This window comes from Thamnophis elegans, chromosome 2 (assembly GCF_009769535.1).
Source record: "Thamnophis elegans isolate rThaEle1 chromosome 2, rThaEle1.pri, whole genome shotgun sequence".
Classification (NCBI taxonomy): domain Eukaryota; kingdom Metazoa; phylum Chordata; class Lepidosauria; order Squamata; family Colubridae; genus Thamnophis; species Thamnophis elegans.
This window is the reverse complement of record NC_045542.1, coordinates 110,884,900-110,909,507: the sequence shown is the minus strand read 5'-3', so window position 1 is coordinate 110,909,507 and position 24,608 is coordinate 110,884,900. Positions and strand designations below refer to the sequence as shown.

At 36.6% G+C, this 24,608-nt stretch overlaps 1 protein-coding gene across 1 annotated transcript in view; it reads left to right on the top strand.

Moving 5' to 3' along the window:
- Nucleotides 1–24,608, top strand: part of WNT7A (Wnt family member 7A) — a 45,368-nt gene that overhangs the window by 8,474 nt on the left and 12,286 nt on the right. The window contains exon 3 of the mRNA XM_032210997.1: nt 16,672–16,943. Within this exon, the coding sequence (XP_032066888.1) occupies nt 16,672–16,943 (272 nt within the window). The remainder of the gene's footprint in view (nt 1–16,671; nt 16,944–24,608) is intronic.

Genomic DNA, 24,608 nt, shown 5'->3' with positions numbered 1-24,608 from the left:
TTTATTGGCCAAGTGTGATTGGACACACAAGGAATTTGTCTTTGGTGCATATGCTCTTAGGGTACATAAAAAGACAAGATGCTGTTAGTCAATCCTCGATTGGGCTGAGACTGATGGATGGGGTAGGGCAAGGAACTGAAGGTAATTGCAGGAGCAGTGCATATATTGAGTGAAGAACTTTGTGATATACTTGCAGTATTCTATGTGATATACCTATAACATTACAAGGAATGTTTCTCCTGACATCTTCCCCTCACCCTTCCTAAATAAAGGTTTCACCTTCTCAAGCTAGGCAATTGGCATTCAACTGCTCAAAAGTTTGACTGAGCAGCTAGGGCACACAAATATAGTAGGATATATAAATGTGGCCTTCGTAAACTCTTTTCCAAATGTACCACTTATTTTTCAATGAATAAGCCTGGAATGTAGAGAATACAGTTGAATGGGAATTATGGACAGTTCTATATTTTCAAAACAAATTAAGTTCCTAACCAATCAATATAGATTATGTTCTTGTTCCTTGATTTATCTTTTGACTGATCAGAAATACCTCATGACTAATTTCAGACATTCTTGTGTAACTTGATCAGCATCTTAGAAATCAACCATTAACTGAAGATCTAATTAACTGACTTTATGACCAGATATTTTATTATTAAACATGCAATTCAGCCTGTAATCTGCTTTTCCATGAAGACATCCTGATTCAAGAGAATTTTTGAAATTTAAAATTTAAATATTATATAAAGTATTTTGTGTTAGCTGATGAAGAAAATAGCTAATCAAAATTATGGAAATAAAGTGAGTTTTAAACTATAGCCAAATATATCCATTTTTCTCCATCCATATGCAAAAGCTGCTCTTCACAGAGTCTAGTATGGTCTCTTGGAAGGCTCCTAAAGTTGAATGCTTGAAGGGTTGCAGATCAATTGCAGAGTCCTGTTTTGTTTGTTGGACAAATCCCAGGTTTAATTTCTATCCTAACTGGTTGTGGTTGGAAAGGACTCCAGTCTTTAATTCTATGCACAGCAGACATAGAGACTGCTGATATGAATAGACAAATGCTTTCTGATTCAGTGAAGGTACTTTTCAAGTTTCTACTCTTTTCTGAACAAATCATGTGCTTAACTGTATGCATATATATTGCATTGTGGCTTTGCCCATCCCTGAAAAATAGCTGTGGATGTTCATAACCTGATATTAGACTAATCCAAAAGCCCATTTAATAAATAAAAAGAACCAGGCAAATCTAGCTAGCTTTAAGCTTGAGGATTGATCGTTATGTTACAAATGAAAAGATACAAAGGGGAAAAAAATGTCTGTGGGAATTTTGCTTCTACTCCTCACTGAAGATGATTGAGTTAGATTTATAAATAATTCCATGGTTTTTAGGGCACCCAAAACACCCAAAACTGGCTTCCCAATGAAAAGTGCAGTGGGAGGATTGAAATCCTGCCTCATTTTACATGCATGTAGTGTGTTTGACACATGTTAAAAGTGGGGTGCCTGCTTGTGTTGTCCCTTTTGAAGCCAGTGACCATTACTTTGGATGCCTCTGATGCCTTTAAAAACTCTTTTAAAGATAAAGAAAGATATTTCTTTAAGGACAGAAATGCAAGATTAAAATCTATTCCAATTAATTATAAATCACACTGATGAAATTCTAAATTAATTTATTTTATAATGACATACTTTCAGCAGAATATTATATGATAACCTATTAGCATTTGATGGATATTGTTAACCAATGTTACTAGAATAATTGACCTCGGATGGGGGTCATATACTTACAGTAAATTATTAAGGAAAGTTTAATTACCATTGAAATTCATCATACCATTCACTATTTGGGTTCGATTTACAAAGTTGGATTGCAATTCCTGATTGATATGAAAATCACTACTTATATTTAGACACAGTCAACACTGAGTGTAATGAATGAGTAGAATGGGCTATACTGTGGCCCACTACTATAATAACATACAGAATAAAACTTATCTTGCCCCATTGCACCAGATGTCAGCATCTGTATCATGTAGCGTAATTTAAAAGCATCTATTCTATATCATATAGCATATTTGTAAAACATAATTCACCCTAGGAACTCTTTGCACTAGGAATGCCAATCTGTGTCTTAAATAAATAACAATATAACAGATTGTAACACCAGTTAGTTTAAATAAAATGGATACACATAACATCCCAATATCCTGTTTGGTATACTTGCAATAGCATGGTCAAGGACACTCTCAAAATTTAGATGTTCACAAATCTGCATGAATGAATGTAAAATGATAGGCTCTTGTGGTATAACAATTTAAATGGCTCTGGTTTCATCAATTACTTTATTCTTAATAAGATGTGTACATGTGATGAATGTACTGAGACAGCACCTGATATATCAATGTGAAGCTTGCCATAAGGGAAAGCATAAAATCACCCTAGAACAATCTTAACCGGTCAACTAACCTGTCAGTCATCGTTATATTAAACCATATTCATTTAAGAAAATCATTGATGATTATCTTTACAATTACAGGAAAAAATTCTGAAAAACTGAACTTAGTTACCTGGGCAATCTGCACTATTATTATTTTTTTCTTTGGCAAAGATTGAGAAATATACTTGTAACAATTTTGAATTAGAATTTTATCAAGCTATATTTCCCAGGAATATGGGAACCAAGACAATATGTGTAAAAGTATTTACAGTACTGAATATCTGCATTCCCAACTACATTAGGTCAATGTCACTTTTTTTTGATACACTAGTAATGCTCTTTTTTAAGTAGAGGGATTTTTAAAATGATTATTACCAATCTCTATTTGAGATGATCTTTGTCTTCTTGTTAACTTCTTGTCTCAGTGCAGTTTGACTGCATTTTATATTAACACTTTTAACTACAAAAGTAGTCCATTAATCAAAGACATAAGTCGTTGGTGTTTAATTTGAAGACAAAGGAGAAGTCTGAAAAATATTAGAGAAAAGCTGACAGGGAGCAATCCCTCTTAGAAATCATTTAGTATGAAGCTGACCACAGAACCCATTATAAGAGGTCAGGTGGGATAATAAAGAACACGAAACACTCTAGAAAACTTGTTTGGCAATGTACAGAAATAGACTTGTACCATTAAGGTGAAATACAAGAGTTTAAAACATTTGTATATACTGAGGTTATCTATCAGTACATTTTTTATTATATTAATAAAAAATGGCAGCTAAATATATCACCGTTATCAGTTTAAGTTCCCCAACTTTCCATCCCAAAACACTCAATAGCAATAGTACTTAGACTTATATACTGCTTCATGTGCTTTTACAGCCCTCTCTAAACAGTTTACAGAGTCAGCATATTTTCCTCAATAATCTGGATCTTCATTTTACCCATTTCAGAAGGATGGAAGGCTGAATCAACCCTGAGCCTGGTGAGATTCAATCTGCCAAATTGCAGGCACTGGCAGTCAGCAGAAATAGTCTGCAGTACTGCACTCTAACCATTGCACCACAACTCTTTCATTCAAGATAATTAAATAATTCCAATAGTAGAGAATATATGGTTGAGTTACAGGCAGTCCTCAACTTATGACCACAATTACAATTGGAACTTTCATCGCTAAACAAGGTATTTGTAAAGTGAGTCGTGCCCAATTTTACAACCTATTTTGCTGCAGTCATTAAGTAAATCACATGTTTGTGAAGCAAATCTGGCTTTCCCCATTGACTTTGGTTGTCAGAAGCCAGCTCAGAAAGTCATAAATGGTGATCATGTGACCCACATTGGAATCATCATAAATATATGCCAGCTGCCAAACACTTGAAGTTTGATCATGTGACCATGGGGATGCTGCGATGGTTGTAAGAGTGAGACCCAGTTGTAAGTCACTTTTTTATCATCTCTGTTGTAACTTTGAATGATCACTAAAGAAATGATTGCAATTCAAGGACTACCATATTGGGTTATTGGTGTTCACTTAATGGTTTTAATGCAGACAGTTCAGTGCACTGATGATATAGGTTGGTAATGAAACGTCTGCAGGAAACCAATGAAGCTCAGAGAATGAAGAACTCAACAGGGAAATATTTGTAGAAAAAATATTATTTTAGCAAGATTGCTTGTAAATCCTAAATAGACTAAGGTAAATTGCAAAGAAATACACATTTTAGTGGAATGTGTTTTTTTTTTTAAATAACCATCAATTTCAGTGAACATGATAGATTTACAAAAACAAGAAACAGAGGAAAAAACAAACTTTACATATTTGCTAAAGAACTAAAACTTTAATATACATGTTACCTGACTGCTTTTTCTTTCTGACTTGTAATACCTGCACAGAGAATAATGAAGTAATGACTGTCAGGAAATAAATATAAGTTTACTTTGATTTCAACAAGAACAAGATAGGCATGTAAATAATTTGTATATATGACATAGGGGAAAAGGTATATTTGCAGTTTTTGTTTTGGCATCCAAAAAAGTTTTCTTTAAAAACACACACACCAAAAAACAGAAGCCAATTTGGAAATTTGGCAGAGAGTATCTAAAAATTAACATGATGCTTTTTGCCAAAGAGTCAATCTTCTAGGCAGTGACTGTCATAGGCAGATAAAAACATTGCCCCAAGGTCACTTTTACAGGAATTTTCATTTCATACCTGCCTTCAAATGTATCTTGTGAGTACATGTTTTAGAGAAACAAAGGATTGCATTACCTGCATTAGAAGAGTTAGGTTCTCTAATGCTGATTAAAGTTCTGCTAAGAGTTTTCTCCAAAAGAAAACACAATTGCACAAAATGTATTCTGATGTCCTAATGGCACAGATAAGTTGAATAGTATCCTTCAGAAGCCATATATCAAGTCAGGATGATTTTGTAATTAAATAGTGACTTTTCTGTGAAAAAGAAGACGTTAAAATGAAGTCAGTGAGCAGTAACATAGCACATTTGCTCTACAATTTTTGCCCATATTGTTCTTCCTGCCGGTTATTTCAAAATAATGATGTTGGTTGAGTATTATGAGACCTGTAGTTAATCCAGCACTTCCTCTGCAGTTACTCCTCGATTTACAACCACAATTGAGCCCCAAATTTCTGTTGCTAAGTGATGCTTTTGTTAAGTGAATGTCGTGCCATTTTATGACCTTTGTTGCCACAGTCGTTAAGTGAATTGCTGTAGTTATTAAGTTAGTAACACGGTTGTTAAGTGAATCTGATTTTCCCATTGAATTTGCTCGTCAGAAAGTTGCAAAAGGTGATCACATGACCCTAGGACACTACATCCGTCATAAACATGAACCAGCTGCCAAGCCTCTGAATTTTGAACGGTCAGGTGAAAAATGGTCACAAGTTCTCTTTTTTCAGTGCTGTTGCACCTTGGAACAGTCACAAAATGAACTATTGTAGGTCGAGGGCTACTATATCTGTACTCAGCAGCTCTACTGAGTTGAATTGGGCCAATTCCCTTTTAAGTATGAATGAAATGAATGGATTTACTGTAAGCGTATAGAACACTGTGCTAGGTTCTGCCAGACATTCATTTTACACTGTTCTTCTTTCTGCATCGTGATGAAATGGGCAAAAATCTCATTCATGCATTCCAGTGTATAAAGCTACATTGCTGAAATATTTAAAAGGCAGTGGTCTTTCTTTCGGAGCTATTTTTCAACTTGATACCTTGAGTCTCAGAACAGGCTCCCCACCCCCATGCAGTCCAGGGAGATCCAGGAAATGTGGGAGGTGTTCTGCACCTTGCAAGATTTGACTGTTTATCAAGAGAAATGGGCCTTTGGTATTATTTTTTAGGCCACCATTTTTCATTGCACAGGTTTTGTTTAATGGCCATATCTATGCCCGGTAATGGAATTGAAGGAGGTAAATTTAGATAGTTTGGGAAAAGATGGTTTCTCATCTTCAATTTGCTGTTTATGAATTACAACTTCTATAGAGATGTGAAATAATGTAGTTCATGGCACATAATTGGCAAGCTCTGCTGTACTTTCCATCTTTATATTTTCACAATCATTGTATAATTCAGCACATGTCTCTTCAGATAACTCCCTCCCTGGCCCTTGACCTTAAATAGCAGAAAATGTAACATATGTTTTACAGAGACAAATACAAATTTGTCTTTTTTATTTTCCAGAATACCTAATTTATGACACAGCTGGTTTGATAGTATAAAGTATTTTCAAGTCTCCAAGTCTTTATGCATATTTACCCAAGTAGTATGGCTGTATTACTATTTACCATCTTCCTCCTCGTCCTCCTCCACCTCTTTTGCATGTACACCAAGAGCTTCTGCACTGGAGACAAATTATTTGTGTGTCTAATTACACTTGGTCAAATAAAGTATTCAATTGTGTTACATGGCACCCTTCTCATTTTGTTTTCTTAAATAGTTCAACCTTCTTTACTTTCTGCAACTAGTTGAACATAGATTTATTAAAATTGTGATTCATTGAAAAATGAAGACATTGTTCATATCCCTATTGCTTCTATATTTTATCTTTTCTTAACTGATTTTAAACAGTTGTGATCTTCCTCATCAAAACTTTGCATATCTTCAGATTTATATGGTACCACAAAGTCAGCCATACTTCTATTTTGGATGCTTGCCTCACACCTCCAAATCCTCTAGAGTCCTTTATATTATCTCAGTAAGCTTATTTAGCAAGTAAGTAAAATTGGATATGGACTATCAAGTTGAATCTCAAGACAAACAGACTAGAAGAGCATTAGGCAAACAAACTGAAAGTAGTCATGTTTCCTTTTAAAGATAAGGTAGCATTTCTCAAAAAAGTTGAAATCCTGGATTTTATTTGAAAACAGAGGACATACATTTTATTTAATGATAGGAGTGCATGGGTCAACTGTTAAATAAACTGCCATTCAACCAATTAACCAGAGTTCCAAAAAGATAGTCTCAAAATTATCCAGTGGTTTGAAAAAATTATCCAGAACTGTCAGGAATCTTTCTAGTAATTGCCAAAAGCCAGCGATTTTAATGTCTTTTGTTCCTGAACAAGATAAAAGTTGCAGCACTTCTAAATCACTATCTATTCATTTGAAAGTGTCTGTTGGTTCTTTCCAAATAGGGTTTCAATCTTTGTGCTTTGACATATTTTAACATACATGTATGATGCTTTACAATTCCACTGAAATATACAATATCCCATCAAATGAAGGAGTCTTTCTACTCTACATTTTGAACGTGATATGAACTTCCACATATTTCTATTGCTTCTTTGGCCTCTAGAATTAGTGAAATCTTTAATTTAAGTTTCCAGTGAACGTTAAATCGCATTCTTTGATTGATGTAGACTTTTTATGCTCCCTGAAAAGTCTTCAAGTTTTGCAGGTAACCCTATAAACCTATGGAGACAGTGCAACCTCTTCTTTAAATGTTATTAATTTATTGGAGCCTATTACTGTAATTTAGCTTTTTGTGCTAAGTTAAATGCCTATGGAGATTCTCAGTCATCCATGCCATGGTTGTCCCAAAGATGCTTTTTCAAAAGGCAACTGGATGTTTGTTTTTCCTTGAAGATGTTTCGCTTCTCATCCAAGAAGCTTCTTTAGTTCTTCTTTGTGCTGAATTAGTCTTTTTTCTCCCCCCTCCCTCCCCTTCCCCCTCCCTTTTCCTCACTTCTTTTATTGCATTGATTCACAATCAAAACATATATTCCAAGGAAGATGTATACGGAATTTGGATTTGTGGGATTACAGATAGTCCTTAAGTTATGACCATAATGGAGCCTGCCCATTATGGTGGTGGTGGGATTTGCACCTATTTAGGAGAACTAGCTGTTAACTTTCTAAGCAGTTCGGAGAACTGGTTGTTGGAAGAAATCTTATTTTGTTTTCCACTTTACAAGGCTAATCCTGTAAAGAAGGCAGAATGGAAACATTCTGGTGTTGTTTCTAGCCTAATTTTTATTGCCCTGCTTACAGAAACTGCCTCTACGGTTAACCCTTATTACATTGTAACAGCTAAGGTTGACCTGAATGATGTTGAGTTGGCCACGGCCACATGGCCACATGACCACCAAGCCATGCCTATCCAGCGGGTCATTAGGGCAGAGAACCAGTTGTTAAATTATTTAAATTCCACAACTGGTTGTGAGCAATCTGATTTTTCAATCTTCTTTGTAGTGGTTGTTAAGCAAATGACACAGTTGTAAAGTGAATGTCACAGTTGTTGAACAAATGCTAATAGTTCTTACATGTACCCAAGATTCTCTATGGGCTGGTTTTTGCAGAAAACTGAGAGTAAATCTGGTTTTCAGCAAGGCCCTCATAAAACGTGGTAATGTGACTATGGTACACTGTAAAATGCCATATATGTAGCCTAGGTTCTGAGCACTTGAAGTGCAGTCACATGACTGCAGGGAGGGCGGAGCTGCCAGACCTTCAAATCCAGATTGTAAATATCCCCCCAGGTAGGCCCTTTATTGCTTATGGATTGATTGTAAATCAGGCATTAACCGTTTTGTCTTTCAATACTAACAGTTTCATATTTACCATTTTAAAAGCTTGATGCAGAGTTGCATCAATGCTAAAGGGATTTGAATCTGAGGAGATGCTCATTATTGAAATTTAACAAATTGGTAAATTAGTTGCATTGCTCCCATTTCTGCTATCTCCCGAAAGTGTCTTTTAGATCGCAGCTTGGGAACTCCTGCTGTATGAATTATGTTGTTTCTCTTCAACATAAGCACAATGTTTAAATATTTTATCTGTGAACTGCCTTGCAGAGCAGAGTATTCAGATAAAATGGAATATAAACTTTTTAATAAAAAGTGAAACAGCTAGGGTGAAAGTGATAATTTCTCTAAGAAAAGGAAATTAACAGAAGAAATTCCTTAAAAGTTATATTTGTTTGATTTCCATTGCAATCATTCTGAACATTACTTTGATTATGTGCCATCACATTATCCACTTTTAAACATTCTTTAAAATAAATTAATTACACGTTGAATAAATATGATAACTTCAGGTAATTGTGACTGCTTTTAGATCCCTCTTTTTTGAGACTGATTAGTAGAGCAGTTCTTCTGAATAAAAATGCCTAGAGGCAGTGGTAGGTTCCTACCAGTTCGGACCAGCTCAGCTGAACCAGTAGTACCTTGGTGGCCTGGGTCGCTGGAACTGGCAGACCCAGGCCTGCCATGCCCCTGAACTGGTTCTCCTGGTGGTGCCGGAGATGCTGCTGGAGGTGCTGCCATCTTGTTTTTTGCTTCTGTGCATGCGCAGAGCAATTTTAGTTGTACTGTGCATGCACGTGCAGCGCACATCAAGTGTGTGCATGTGCGTCCCTGAGCAAACCCGCAGTAGTTTCTGCCAGAACCCACCCCCACCTAGAGGTATATATTTGCAAATGGAAATAAGTTGTATTTCAGTATTATTTCAATATTGTTTCAAATAATGTTACAAAGATTTTGCATGGTGCATAATTCTTCTCAGTGGTGAGGCCCTCTCTTTTTAGATATAATTTTTGTGAATTATACCCTCACAAATCAGTTCACACATCTGGAGAAAATAGGAAACATAATTACAAATGTAAATATCACAAAAAAGCCAAAAGCCCATGTGGGTTGGTAACCTAAAGCTCTATAGAAGTTTTGAAGTTCAAATCAGACAATCCATAACAATTGTCCTTGCTGGCTGAGAATTTTCAACCAAGAGATCCAATGTGGAGGTTCTCAGTGGCCACCGTGAATAAACTCACAAGCAGAGCCTAAACACAATAATTGTCTCTTATTTTGCCCCTTAGCAAAACATATTAATGACCTGTAATCACAACTTCATGTGGCAAGAAATTTCTAATTTTGTTCTTTGCAATATACATTATATTGTATGTAACATAAAAAAATTGTGTTGTTGTTGTTTTATTGTAGTCCTGGCTCTACTGCTACCTGGTATGTTTGGGATGTTTTGTAGAAGATGCAACTAATATTAAAAATTGGAAAAGCATTTTCCAGCTATTCCACCTCAGGGATAGATATTTTTTCTTGAAAGAAAAAAAAAGACAGACTGGTGGGAAAGCACAGGAGGGTACCAAGGAAACATGGTATTAGACTATCTAACCTCCCCATAAAATGTTGAGAAGGAGGCAGGCAATGGCATGATAAAAACCTTGGCCAGGAGCATCCCTAGTCATCAGCAAGATTTGTAATTATTCTTGGAGCTGTTTCTTGAACAAGGTTTTTTTCCCCCTCTGAAAGCAGTATTATTTGATTTATGCTTCATAATGTCTAAAATAGCTTAGGGTGGGAATTTCTTATACATAATTTCCTTTGGTACATTTATCATTTTGTGTTCAATTGTTAACTGGATATAGTTTTTTTTTTAAGGGTGGTGGCTTTCGTTTATTTTTGCTAAGTGATTGGTATGGGCAATGTTTTCCTCAGCAAAATTTCTCACACTGGAACCTCTTCCTTCCTTCCTACTCTCTCCTTTACCTGAAAAGACGGATCTTTCTTATTTTCAGACTTAAAAAAATATTTCTAAAAACAATAACCATACACTGTTGGATACAGCAGCAACTTAAAATTAAAAACCTGGATTTTAAGAAATTAGCCTGTTTTCTACTTATTTTAAGGAAGAAATGCTTTGATGTTATAGCTCATGTGTCATCAGTAAGAACCACAAGAGTTTTCAGATTTAATGAAGGATGGGTATGATTTCTAATCAATATCGTACCAAGCTTTTTATAACTCTGGGATAGCAAATTGCTTTGGATCCTTACCCAATATGTCCTTGTTTCTGCCCTTTAAAACTGGACAGTTTTCATGAGCAAATCTAAATTTAAACAGGAGGATAAGAAAGAAGATTCAAGAGAGGGAGAGCTGTTTAACCCACTAAGGGATAGGCAACTTACACTTTATGTTTTGGACTAGAGTTCAATAAGCCCTTGTCATTGACTTTATTGTCCAGGGCTGAAAGGTGTTGCCATTGAAAGCTTTTAGAAAAGGCCGGGTAATCTTAGACTTAGACTTATATACCGCTTCATAGTCCTTTTTACAGCCCTCTGTAAGCAGTTTACAGAGTCAGCCTATTGCCCCCAACAATCTGAATCCTCATTTTACCAACCTTGGAAGGATGGAAGGCTGAGTCAACTTTGAGCCAGTGAGGATCGAACCCCTGACAGTCAGCAGAATTAGCCTGCAACACTGCTTTCTAACCACTGCACCAGCTACATTGGTTTAAAGGCAACCTAATTAACAATGAGGCCAATTATACATTTGTAAGTATTGTATGATTTTTTTCCAGAATGTTATAAATAGTAATTACACATTTCAAAGTATTATGATTTTTTTCAGAATATTGTAAGTATTCATAAGCAATGCAGCTCATGAGAGTCAATTCTGAAAAGCTGTTTTAGAGGTACCAGAGTGCAAACATCGCTCCAATCAGGGCTTTAATTCTTTAAGGCTGCCATGTCCCCTCCTAGAGATGAGTGGCAACTTCAGAAAACTTCAGAGTATCTTTCTATGAAGGACAGCTGCATGGTCTCTGGAAAAAGTGCAGTGAAGAATTTCAGGATAGAATATGTTAAATATTGGTCTTCTTGGCTCTGAAGTATCTTTTTCCTAGCTGAATCTGAAAGGCTCCATAGGCTCCATTACAGACCATATGTCAAAGAAGGAATTTGAAACAAACAATTGGGCAGCATCTTATTATACTCCCGTGTCAGGCCTGCATACTCCCGTGTCAGGCCTGCAGCGATCTTTTATTTTGGATCTTTGGCCTGCCACACTTTCTATTATTCTACTATGCATTTTCTATTGTGGGAAAATGGGAGGAGTGATTATACGGAGTTAGGTGCTATGTAACCATAACAAAATTCTTTCTAGAAAGCCAAGGTCATCCTTTGTCTCTGCACCTCTGCACATGACTGGAACTGGATGGGTGGAACTGCCAGCATGGCAGTGGGAGATTGGACCTTGTGATGGACTTTGGGTGTGGGGGCAAAATCCTGAACTTTTAATTGGGTGGGGAAAACCAGGAATCTTTCAGATTCGGGTTTTCCCAGATGTGCAAACATAGCTCTCTTAATAAATTGGAACTTTGAGCAATACTTTGCCTTGGACTCTTTGGGATGCTATTTAGAACCCTGACACCCTACTGAATTTACGAATCTGAAACTGAAAGCTCTTAATGGAAACTTATTCCAGATTTTGCAGTGGTGGGATTCAAATAATTTAACAACCGGTTCTCTGCCCTAATGATTTCTTCCAACAACCAGTTCACCAAACTGCTCAGAAAGTTAACAACCGGTTGTCCTGAAGTGGTGCAAACTGGCTGAATCCCACCACTGAGATTATGTCTATTTTATATGTGGTAGTCATTGATATGCCAACAAACAAATTTTCCTTTCTCATATGATTTTCTACTAAACTGATTCTGTTAGAGGACAATTTGTTCTCCCTTTTTGGACAGACCTTGGTATCTTATACCATGGCCCCCAACTTTGAGGCTTGGTGGCCCGGCTGGGGAGGAGACAGGGGAATTGGGCTGCATGAGCGGTGGGCCTGCCCTGTGCATGTGTTCACGTAGCCCTCATGTGAGTGGTGGACTGGCGCACATGTGCGGCTTGAGTTGCACAAGTGGTGGGCTGGTGTGCATGAGTGCCTGCCAGCCTGCTGCTTGTGCAAGTTGAACAGTGCACGCATGCACGCACTCAGTCCAGTCACTCGCATGGCCCAATTCCAAATAGACCATGGCCTGGTAGTGGACCATGGCCTGGGGATTGAGGACCCTTGCCTTATATTGCAGATTATTATGACTAGAGAGCAACCTTGAAAGTAATTTCAGACGAGGTAGCCAGTATTAAGACAAATTAAGTCTAAATACAAACTGTCTTAAAGTAAAGGAAAAAACAAGATTTTTCAATATAGCAAATTGATTTGATTTGTTGATTCAGATTAGTGTTGAAAACTGTCTTGAACTGGATTCTCAAATCTATTCAGTCAGCCAGTTTACTAAAAGCCATCTCTACACATGGGCAGAAGTGTCTGAATCATCCAGATCAATTGGGAACTGTGTGATTAGATTTGAGTTCCTCATCCGAGAAGATTTGACTTGACTTGTCTTCAAAGGGAATCTCTGAAAGGAATTTTTTCCCTCAGCCCTCATATTGTGCAATTAGAGAGATAAGAATCTTAAAGCAAGATACATTCATTGATACACTAGATGAAACAACTCTACACCAACTGGGGCATAGATCATAGGTCATAATTTCAAAGGAGTGAATGGTAACATTAAAATTGGTCATGTGTTCGTGGAAAGCCCTCGCAAATAAAGCTCTATTCATAAATTACAGAGATGAGTGAAAATAGCAACAAAACCACCACTCCTTCTGTGCCGACATACATAATAGTTCATTACTATTCTTTAATTAACCCACATACCTCTTAACCATGCTATATTTGATAGGAGGTAGCCAGAAATACTTACTCACAAAGGTAAGGAGCTTTCTCTTTCTTACTGCATATATATAACAAGGCTTTTCAGATAAAATTTTTGGTAACCAAATTGGACTATATGAGGCAACAGAAGAACTGAAGTCAGGACCCAATATGGAAAACAATAAAGAGAATATTTGGAAAGGTCAGATAAGGTTAATAGAGTAGTCATATCATCAGTAGATAATTGGGTAGAAGATTTAATTCTTAACCCATGCCCATATGCTCCAAGGTAAATTCTATTGTGTTTAGTCAAGTACCTTCTAAGATAATTGAGTGCACCATGGAATCAAATATACTTTTTAAAATAGCAGAAATATTGTTAAAAGCCATCTGAAACTACCCCTTATCCATTGGAGGGGACAGTGAGAAATATAAAAAGATAATGGGGAAAATGGAGGGGACAGTGAGAAATATAAAAAGATAATGGGGAAAATAAATTTGAATTTATTCTTTCCCTTGTTTGTCTACTGATCTATCTGTCCATCTGTCCACCTATTTATGTTGGCTACAAGTTGTCCCATATATTTATTTGAGGATTGAACTATAGTTATATTTACATCAAATGATATCTTAAAAAAAAGATTGTGAGTGATAACAACATACTCAATTTTGCACAAGTACTGGGAAAATTGCCAAACTATTAATTCCTCAATCCAATAAAATAGTAAAATGCAAGCCATCCAAAAAAGAAAAGAAAAGAAAGAAGGAAAAAGAAACCAAAGAAATCTGGGTTAATTCATATAGCATAGATACATTTCATGACATCTATGATAAAGGAAAACTTAGGAATTTGTTTTCAGCACTCACATTGCACAATGCTCTCAGATCTTCCACACAAACACCTGCTATTGGTAACCCAAGTCTTTTTCTCAACTTTTAAAATTAAGACAGGAGTGGAACTATTTTGCTGATCAACTGCAAATCTTTTACGAATTTAATAACAGATTTTCCTTCTGCCTACCCTATCCTTAGCAATCTATCTATATTGTCATAATAAGGGGATTTTGATTGTGAAAAACCAGTCAGAATGACAATGATTGTTACAGAGGGATGGAACATGGATAAGATTTCTGGTCAGCACTGGCTGAAAATCTTTTGATAGGTAAGAAGATGCAAATTAGGGACTCTCTCCATACACACACACGAAATAATGTTAGAAAATAAATGAAAAAGAGTATAAATAAAGGAAGAAAACTGGCCTTTCAGAGTTGAAGTTCAAGACCTTGGTGGGAAGATTCCTAATTTTTATTAAATTGTGTTGATCCATAACAACCAACCATAAAGATAGACAGTCTTCAAACTTTGTAGACAGACAAGAAAAATTAAGGATTCCTAGTTTTATTTTTAAAGGATATATTTCAATCGCCTTCTGAAAATTATGTTTTCCCAAATAGCACAATATTGATATTTATTGTTGTTGTTATGAATGAGTTAACATGTAACATCTCCATGTAAATGGTAAGATGTTCACCTTCTCCTAAATCATGTGCAAAGTCTGTGAAACATCCTCCTGAGATGAAATATGCCAATAAAAAAGCATACATACAGCTTGTTCCCTTAGTCTAATCTAAATCATACTTAAATTATGCTTATGTCAGAGATACTCCTTGGATAGTTTTACGTTTCTTAGGAATTTAAGAAGTCTAAAAGCACAACATTCTTCTATCTACACATGCAATAAAAACTAAACATAAAAAGGAATATGATAAACCCACAAAGGTATCTCTTAACAGATTTTATTGATGTCAAGCTTGAATCCATTACGCTGCCAGTTATCTGTGGCAAATAATAACGAAACAAATATTCTTAGTAACCAAACCTTTTAGAGGCCAGAATTAATACATAGATCACCCATGGAGAACAATGCTGCTGAGAACAAAGAATGTGATTTCCAACATGATCCCTTCCAGAGGTATGGGGATTGAAAGACCCAGAATTCCCAGCCACAAGGAATACCAAATGAATTCCATAGGGCTTAATTTCTCTCTCTTTCTCCCTCTCTCTCTCTCTCCCTCCCTCTCTCTCTTTAATTGGGCAAGGACAGGCAATCACCCCTGACAACTGGCCTTTTTGCAGCCTGTTGTCACCCATTCATGGAATTTGCAGAAAACTCCCCAGATTCTAAAACCTATGTGGTGTTTAATGCAGTCTAAATAGCAACTACATGCCGTAGTTCTTTGTGTTAATAGATACTTATAGATAGATACTAGAGCTTGTGTAGTTCAACAACTATTCAGAAAAAGTGTTTTGACCATAAATACAGGGAGTCCTCGACTTACAACAGTTCATTAAGTTTCAAAGTTACAAAACCATTGAAAAAAGTGACATGACCATTTTCCACAGTTACAACCTTTTGTAGCATTCCCCATGATCATGTGATCAAAATTCAGATGCTATGCAACGAGCTCATACTTATGATCATTGCAGCCTACCAGGGTCATGTGATTACTTTTTTCAAGTAATTGTTCTTGACAAGCAAAGTCAATGGGGAAGCCAGATACACTTAACAACCAGGTTACTAACTTATCAACTGCAGTGATTCACTTAACAACTGTGACAAATAATATCGTAAAATGGGGCAAAACTCACAACAAATTCTCACTTAACAACATACATTTGGGTCTCAATTGTGGTAGTAAGTTGAGGGAGTATCTGTACAATATGCCTGTACTTTGAAGATGTCATTTTCCAACCACTGTGTTTGTATCAGTTACAGCAAGTAACTAGTAAGTGTAATAAAGCTTGTGTATTGCTTCTGCACTTCTGTCAGATGACACTCCTATTATTATGCTGAGTCTAAAACACCCTGTACATTGTTAAGTCACACGGTGAAACATTTCTCTGATCTAAAGTCTTCCAACTGAGTATTTAAAAAGCTCATTGAACTACAGGTTGCAAACTGAAAAAAAGCAACTTTGCTTTGTATTATGAAGTATTTACTATTTTGACATTTTTGGGAAATGCTAAAAAATATGCTGTCTCTACTAAAGCATGATTCTTTGGGGTGTGTCTGAGCATCAACAAAAGAAGAGTGCTCGTATATGACAAGAAATGCTTATGGCTGCAAATTTAAAGCATGTATAATAATAGCCTTGCAGCCTTTTCATTGCATAGACTTGCACACTGTGTTTTTATTGTTATCGCTGTTTTGCTCTTCTTCTTCCAAATAGTCTATCTTTTTCTGAGACATGTAATTCTTATTTCAGGTAGTAGAGAAGCAGCGTTCACCTATGCCATCATTGCTGCTGGAGTAGCCCATGCCATCACTGCTGCCTGCACCCAGGGGAACCTGAGCAATTGTGGTTGTGACAAGGAAAAGCAAGGACAGTACCACAAAGACGAAGGATGGAAATGGGGAGGATGCTCTGCAGACATCCGATATGGAATAGGATTCTCCAAAGTGTTTGTGGATGCAAGGGAGATTAAGCAAAATGCAAGGACTCTCATGAATTTGCACAACAATGAAGCTGGGCGGAAGGTAGGCACCTTTGCTACGCTCCTAATGTGGCCGAGCAAATTATTTTGTATTATGTATGTGCATGTGCTATGAAGGTAATGTCACTTCCCATTTAACAAGGATGTGAATTTGCATATCAATGGAACGGACTTTCAGGAAATTATTTGTACAAGGAGGATGTATCACAATAATAAAGCAGGAAGCAACAACAAGAAAAACATATTCATAATGAAATAATATATTAACATTAATCATGCATGTAGCTCAGTGATCAGATTTTTTTCCTTTACTTATGACTTATTTATTATTCATGAAGTAATGAGTGCATCATATGTGTAAGAAGGTAAGATAAAAAGTTAGTACCAAACTGTTGCTTTTAAATCATAATTCTGTTTGGAACAACTCAATGCAGGGAATAGATCTCATGGTTAGAATGTACTTTTCTCATTCTGTATGAAAAACTGTAAAATTGGCAAGATGGGACTGAAAAAATGATTATATATATAAAAAATTTTTTTTTTTTTACAAATTTAGAATCCCCAGAATAATTTCATAATTTGATGAATTTTTCATTTCTGACACATGATCTGTTAGCAATAGTACTAGCACTTAGACTTATATATAGCGCTTTACAGTGCTTTACAGCCCTCTTTAAGCTGTTTACAGAGTGAGCATATTGTCCTCATTTTACTGACCTTGAAAGGATGGAAGAGTGAGTCAGCTTTGATCTGGTGAGGTTCGAACCTCTGGCAGCTGGCTGAGTTAGCCTGCAATTTTGCATTCTAACCACTGCAATACCACAGCTCCTGTTTCTTGGAAGCATGGCAGTAATCCCCCACCCCCACCCCGATACAGCCATGGGAACATCCATTGGTCTCTTTTACCACACATAAGGCTTAGGTTTTGCTGAATAGTGATGGCATGGGCTACTGATGATAATTATTTCTATTTAACAAATTTTGAATATAGCACCTTCGGGACATCCTAGGATGCTGAAAGACGTTTATTTAGGTCTTTGTATCATCTTTACCATTTGGTATTTATTCTAAATTCATGTATATTGCATATCGTGTAACATACTTTTGATCAAGTAGATTGTAACCCATAAAAGTTACTATTATATTTGGCCTTAGAATTCCATGGGATTTTTTTTCTTGTTATTTTTACTACAACGGCATAACAATATTTTCTTTTCAAAGACAATACAATAGTTCCCCACAATAGAGCAGAATTAATACTATACTTAAATATTAACGTGACAATTCTCCTATAATATCTACATAACAGCAGTCACTGAATGTCACCAAAATGACAAAATGTGCATTTTGACATCTCAATGCAAGCTCTGTCTTTATATGCTTTTGTTATAACATAGTCAGCAAATATGTAAGGAATTTGTGTCACAATGTCACAGCGCACATTTTTCCACCTTACTTCCCTTATAGACATCTTTTAGTGTGGCACAATTGGTATGTGAGAACTGTTCAGGCTGGGAAGCATGTGTGTGTGTGAAACTGAATTCAAAGCATTGCATAGTTGTTAGAAATATAATCTAACGGTTGGGTTGGCAATATATAAATCATGTAGCAATGCTGTACCTGTTTCTTTAAATCATGCTGTAAATGTGATTGGTTGCTGTTTCCTCAAGCGGCCATAAGATGGAGCCAGAATCACTGTTAGATGCTGATCTGATCTGAGTGTTTGGAAGCTGGCTGTTAGAAGTGCCATGTAGTGATCAGCGTGAGCTATTGTAAGTTTTGAGACTGCTAGCAAACTTTGTGTACCGGACTGTTTGTATGATTATGGACTATGTTATTTGGATTATACCTTAACTGAAAGACGTTGATGACTGACTGTCTTAACCGTGTATGATTTGGACTGTTTGATGGACTCTGATACCTCTATTTCCACGAAACTATTTAAACTGCAGTGTCTCTGTATGCTGGTTTGTGTGTTCTCCAACAACACTCTCACAACGCTTCTCTGAATGCACTCGCTCTCCCAATGGGGATTTTACCTAACAATAGTCCTAATGTGTATAGTGAATTTTCACACATTAAAATTTTGTTGAATGTCATGTGAACAGATGTATTCTTTGCTGTATTCATACAAGTTTCAGTAGAGCATTAGAGTCCCAGATTGTTGGTAGAAAAATCAGTCTTTCAGGGCAAGGCTGATAAGCACTCACCTTTATCTCCCTTTAAACACTGCCAAAGACCTAAATGCCAATTAATTTTGCAAGGCCAAATGGAGCACAATGTCAAACAGAGTTTCTCAGAGTTTGAACTGACCAGAATGAACAAAATTGCTTTCTGCAAAGGCTCACATCCGTTTGCTCCCCTTTTATGTCTTATCGGATGAGCCAATCATCTCCAAGCTTTACTCCTGGGTTGCTGTTTTTGTCTTAATTGTTCTTGCCTTCTGGAAGCTCTGCGCATGCACACAGTAGGAACAGGCTCATACTGTTCTTCTGTCTCGTTGATGTCAGATTCCAGAGACTCCAGAGGCAGCACATAACTCCCAGATGGTCCTGGCTCCCTCTCTGCCTCCAACACAGAGCCCTTGTCCGAGCCTTCCTCAGACTCCAAGACTGGCCCATGTTGCTCCCCAACCTCCTCACCGTCCAACTCTGCTGCCAGCTCCGCAGACTACCAATGTATCACAACACATACTAGCATTCAAATCAGGGGTGAAATTCAGCAGGTTCTGAAGAACCGGTAATGGAAATTTTAAGTAGTTTGAAGAACCGGCAAATACCACCTAAGCTGGCACCAGAGTGGGGTGGGAATGGAGATTTTGCAGTATCCTTCTCCTGCCACGCCCATCAAGCCATGCCCACAGAACTGGTAGTAAAAATAATTGAATTTCACCACTGATTCAAATATATAAACTGTAATGCAAAAGTGGCTGGTAGATACATACTTTTGGCAATATAGTGTACTTAAATTGCATTTAATACTAATAATCAACAACTTTCACTTTGTAGAATGCATTATTAGGGAAAATCGCATGTGTGCTATTTTTGGCCCTATAACATTTCCCCCACAAATTTAAAGGATGTTTAATGGGCAGATACTTATATATTTGCCCAATGTGGAACGATTGTATTGATTTTGGGATTATTGGCAATTTCTTGTTTCTATAATCCAGCATAAGACTAGTTAACAGTATTAAAGAAATCCATACGAGCTCATTTATGTAGATACTAATAACTTTGATGTTTATTTCAGCTATTTAAATGAAGGTTCACAAAATATAAACATTGGTGAAATGGCATTTTTAAATGTAGAATTTACTTAACGGATAATAAAATATTTAATATAAAAATCAGATCAAATTGCTATACCATTTGACTTTTTTTTTCAAAGTATTTGATTTGGAATATAATTACATGCCAAAGAGTTCTTTTGTTGTTGTTAAGGCATACCATAGTTATCACTGAGATATGAAAAATTTCTTATTAGAATACTCTACAATCAAATTCCATTAGTGCAGTTTTAATATAATTACATTAATCATTATTTGGTGATGATTGTTAATTAGTTATTTCCATTTCAGTACAATGCATAGTTTACTCATTTGAGGATGCTGGGATATCTTTACTCATTTGAGGATAATTATATCTTAACCATCTCTTTCCTAATCCATTAGTTAAAATAGTGAGGAGAAGAAAGTATTTGATGAACAGAAAATGGCCAAGCAATTATTATATGAAGGTCATCATATGACACAATTCATTAGCCTGTCTCTCCTCCCCCGACCTTATTTCAATTGGATAGATAATCTAGTTTGAATATTTTTGATGAAATATCATCAGTTGATTTGAGGTTCATCTGATTATTTGATTACAAGGTGGTGGAAGGGAATGTGTCAGGAATATTCTGTACTTAAATGGTCAATGGTTTCACAGGGAATATCCTTTCTTTCAGAGTTCTTTTCTTGCTACATTCCATTAAGAGCAATATTAACAATAACAACATTTTCTGAGTTAATTATGCCATCTACTCGTTTATTGTGCATAGTAAAATAATCTAGGAAGAACTTTATCAGATCAGTTCAAGAAACTTATTGTACTTTATCCTTGTTAAGGATAAGCCCACTAGTTGTCATTATAAAACTTCAAGAAGGATATGAAGGCAATATCTTCTTGTTCTTTGCCAATTATCCAGAGCTACTCAATCTACTGATTTTTGTAGTATAAAGAAGAACTATGGTTGATTGTGATCTACCAACTTTCATTGAAGGATGTTATAAACTAGCCTTTTGACTTCAGCAATCTGAACTTCAACAGAATTAACTATTCACCTAAAAGCCAGAAATCAATTAAATTAAACATGTATCCAGTGCAGGGGTGGGTTCTGACCAGCGTTACTGCTGGTTTGCTCTTCTGTGCGCATGTGCAGAATGTGTGTTGTGCACGCATGCACAATTCAATGGAAATTGTTCTGCGCATGCACAGAACTAAAAAAAGAGATGGCGGCGGTGACAGTGGCAACCAGGGAACCAGCTTGGAGGCGTGTCCAGCCTGGGTCACTGCCAGTTCTGTGAACCAGGCCAGCATACCACTACTGGTTTGGCTGAACCGGGCTGAACCGATAGGAGCCCACCCCTGATCCAGTGGTTTAGCCAGCTAAAGTTGATTCTGTACAAAAAAAGTATTATGGATAGGGCCCTTTTAAAGATCTATGATAATTATCACAACATTAAAATACATAATTAACATTTCTTCTCTGTATCACGATCCTGCATCTGGCATATAATGTGGTATGTAATCTAAACACAACTCATTGTCAGTATTGATAAATACACAATCAGAGCAGATGGAACACTGTGATCAGTGGTGGGATTCAGCCAGTTTGCACCTATTCGGGATAACTGGTTGTTAACTTTCTATGCAGTTCGGAGAACTGGTGGTTGGAAGAAATCTCCTTTTGGTTTTTTCCATTTTTACAGGGCTAATCCTGTAAGGAAGGCAGGAAGGAAACATTCTGGAGTTGTTTCTAGCCTAATCTTTATTGCCCTGCTTACAGAAACTGCCTCTCTGGTTAACCCTTATTACATTGTAACAGCCAAAGCAAAGCGCCCATTGATGTGAGTGACTTTGAGTTGGTTAGGCCCACATGGTCACATGACCACTGGTCCACGCCTACTCAGCTGGTCATTAGGGCAGAGAACCGGTTGTTAAATTATTTGAATCTCACCACTGACTGTGATATTATAATTTTAAAAATACAATGGAATTTGATAAACACACCTACTTTGCAATAAGTCCCATCTTTTTGTAGAAAAGAATAAACTTAAAAAATTAAACCATCTGTAGACATATTCCTGGCTGAAGTAACATGAGCTGCTTTTGATTAGCTTGGCCATGGTAGCTTTGATACTGACATCAGTTTTGGGTTTTGTTGATGTTCCCATCCTCTGTATTCTTTTAGTTGTCGTGGGCATCCCATCATCTGTGAATCTTAAATTTGAACCATAGAACACATCCATAACTTGTCTTGAAGTATATTTTTGTGCAACTCAGTAGATACTTCCCATGTCCTTACTGTCTTTGTACTTTTACCGTACAATATGTTTAAACTGTTAAAACTGAAGCATTCACCAATATAATATTTTTCTAGCTCTCAGAAGGAGATCTTTGAATACTTCTGCAAGCTGCCTCATTTTGGCTACTGGCATCTTAGTTACTGTGGCAATAAAGCAGCAAGCTGTGAGCTAAATCAGTTCCAGTGCAGATCTCAGCCACAAGGTGGCTGCTTGAAAATCACTTTGTGGTTAAGAAAAGCCTTGGCTTTTATCAAAGTCAACTTCCTTTTTAATCAAGGTCTTGTGAGAATAGCAGAAGTGTGTTATTTAATGGATACGCTAGACAAAACAGAAGAGTATTTTCAAGCAGGAATTTTACAGAATACGAGCACGTGTAAGAAAGAGTCAAAGCTTTTTCAAGGAAGAACATTTGGTTACAACGATAAGGAAAGTGTACTCTTTCTCTCACTTGTTTTCTCTTTTGTGACCTTGAAATTCAATGAATGGAATTTTGCATCAGCATTACATCATATTACACATAACACCACATTATGAGTCATTGTGATAAATTATGACCCAGGCTGCATTAGAAGACTCCTGTAACCAAGGACTTATCAAGGTGGCTTTTTATTTGATGTGCCTCTTCATTGCAGGATTTAGGTGAACTGACTTAGTAATCCTATCATGTCGTGTGCTGGGAGCACTTTATATTTCTTTCAGTGCTTGAATTGAAATCTGAGGCATCAAACAGTTGAAAGCAAATACAACAAAGAACAATGCAATGTGCAGTTATCAAAGATGAGGTCATAACTTACAATAGGAATACACAGAAGTACGAATTTATTCTAAAGAAGATAAAAAAGTGAAGAGCAATCGAATTACCGACAGTTTTAAAAGTGTTATGTGGCGATAAACCATTTTGGATACTGGTAACTGAGTTATAATGAGGTGGTTTTGCCATATAGCTCAGGAGCATTCTTACTGTTAGTGGCTTTCTAGGATTGAATTTGGATTCTTTACAGCCATGCCTAAAGGCCTGAGGGACTGAACCAGATACTCGTTCTGTGCACATGTTTTGCCCCGAAGCCACAGTCCTTCCCCTACCTTTTGTGTCAATTTTTTTCTCCAGTAAAGCATAAAAATCTAAGAAATGATATACATATATATCCCTGACAACTCTTACTTTGAGGAATGTTCCTTCTTTCAACAAATTCAGTCCAAATATCTGCCAACTGATTAGTATCTTCAGTTTAAATCTGAGGGTGTTTTGTAAAATAGGTTACGTGAATGTAGACTCTAAAGAAATGGACCCAGATTTTTATCATCTTCGACCACATAAACTTTAGTAGCAGAAGAATGAGTTAATGAGGAAAGAAACATAAACCACAAGATAAATCTAAAGGTTCAATACATGGCCAAACTTTCAAGGAATCTCCTCACAGGCTGTTCAAATGATCAATAACTTATGCATTTACATGTTGTGCTCCTAAATCTGAATAATGTTATTGGTTTCACAGATACCTAGCCTAGCTTTTTTAAAAATACCAATCAGCTTTTTCTTTCCTGTCATTGCAACATTTCAATACACCAGGGCTGTCTATGTGTCTCTCTGTATGTGAACAACATCAAAATGGCAGATGAAACTGGACAATGGAATGCTCTGATCTTTTAATGGATGTATCATGCATGTTAAAAAGTGGCTGGGCTTTGATCACCCAGTTAACAGCTGCATTTTAATGTAATTGTCCTCCTCCATGGACACCCTGAATAGTATTGATGATGAGAGTTTTTAATTGTTGTTTTAGTCTTCTCTTTAGAGTCTTAATTCTGTTTTCTAACACGAATTGGTTGAGAGGGCCATAAGCTGCCATTTTAACCATGGAAAAAAAATAATTGTAAACATGGAGTGGTTGAACAAAGGACACTTGCTAGCAAAGCATGGCCTCCATGCTAGAATAGGTTCATGGAGATAGCACCACAAAGGGAAACTTCCCTCCTCCACTCTTGACGTGCCAGTCTTAGTCTGGCCTTTAAGTCAGGTATCTTTGAAGAGGGAAATCTGCTGTACTAGTATGGAAACCAAAAATATGTGCTGTAGCAGTCAGCTATCTCAAGTCATGCCAGCAGAAAAAGCTTTAAATGCCCTCATATGTTTGG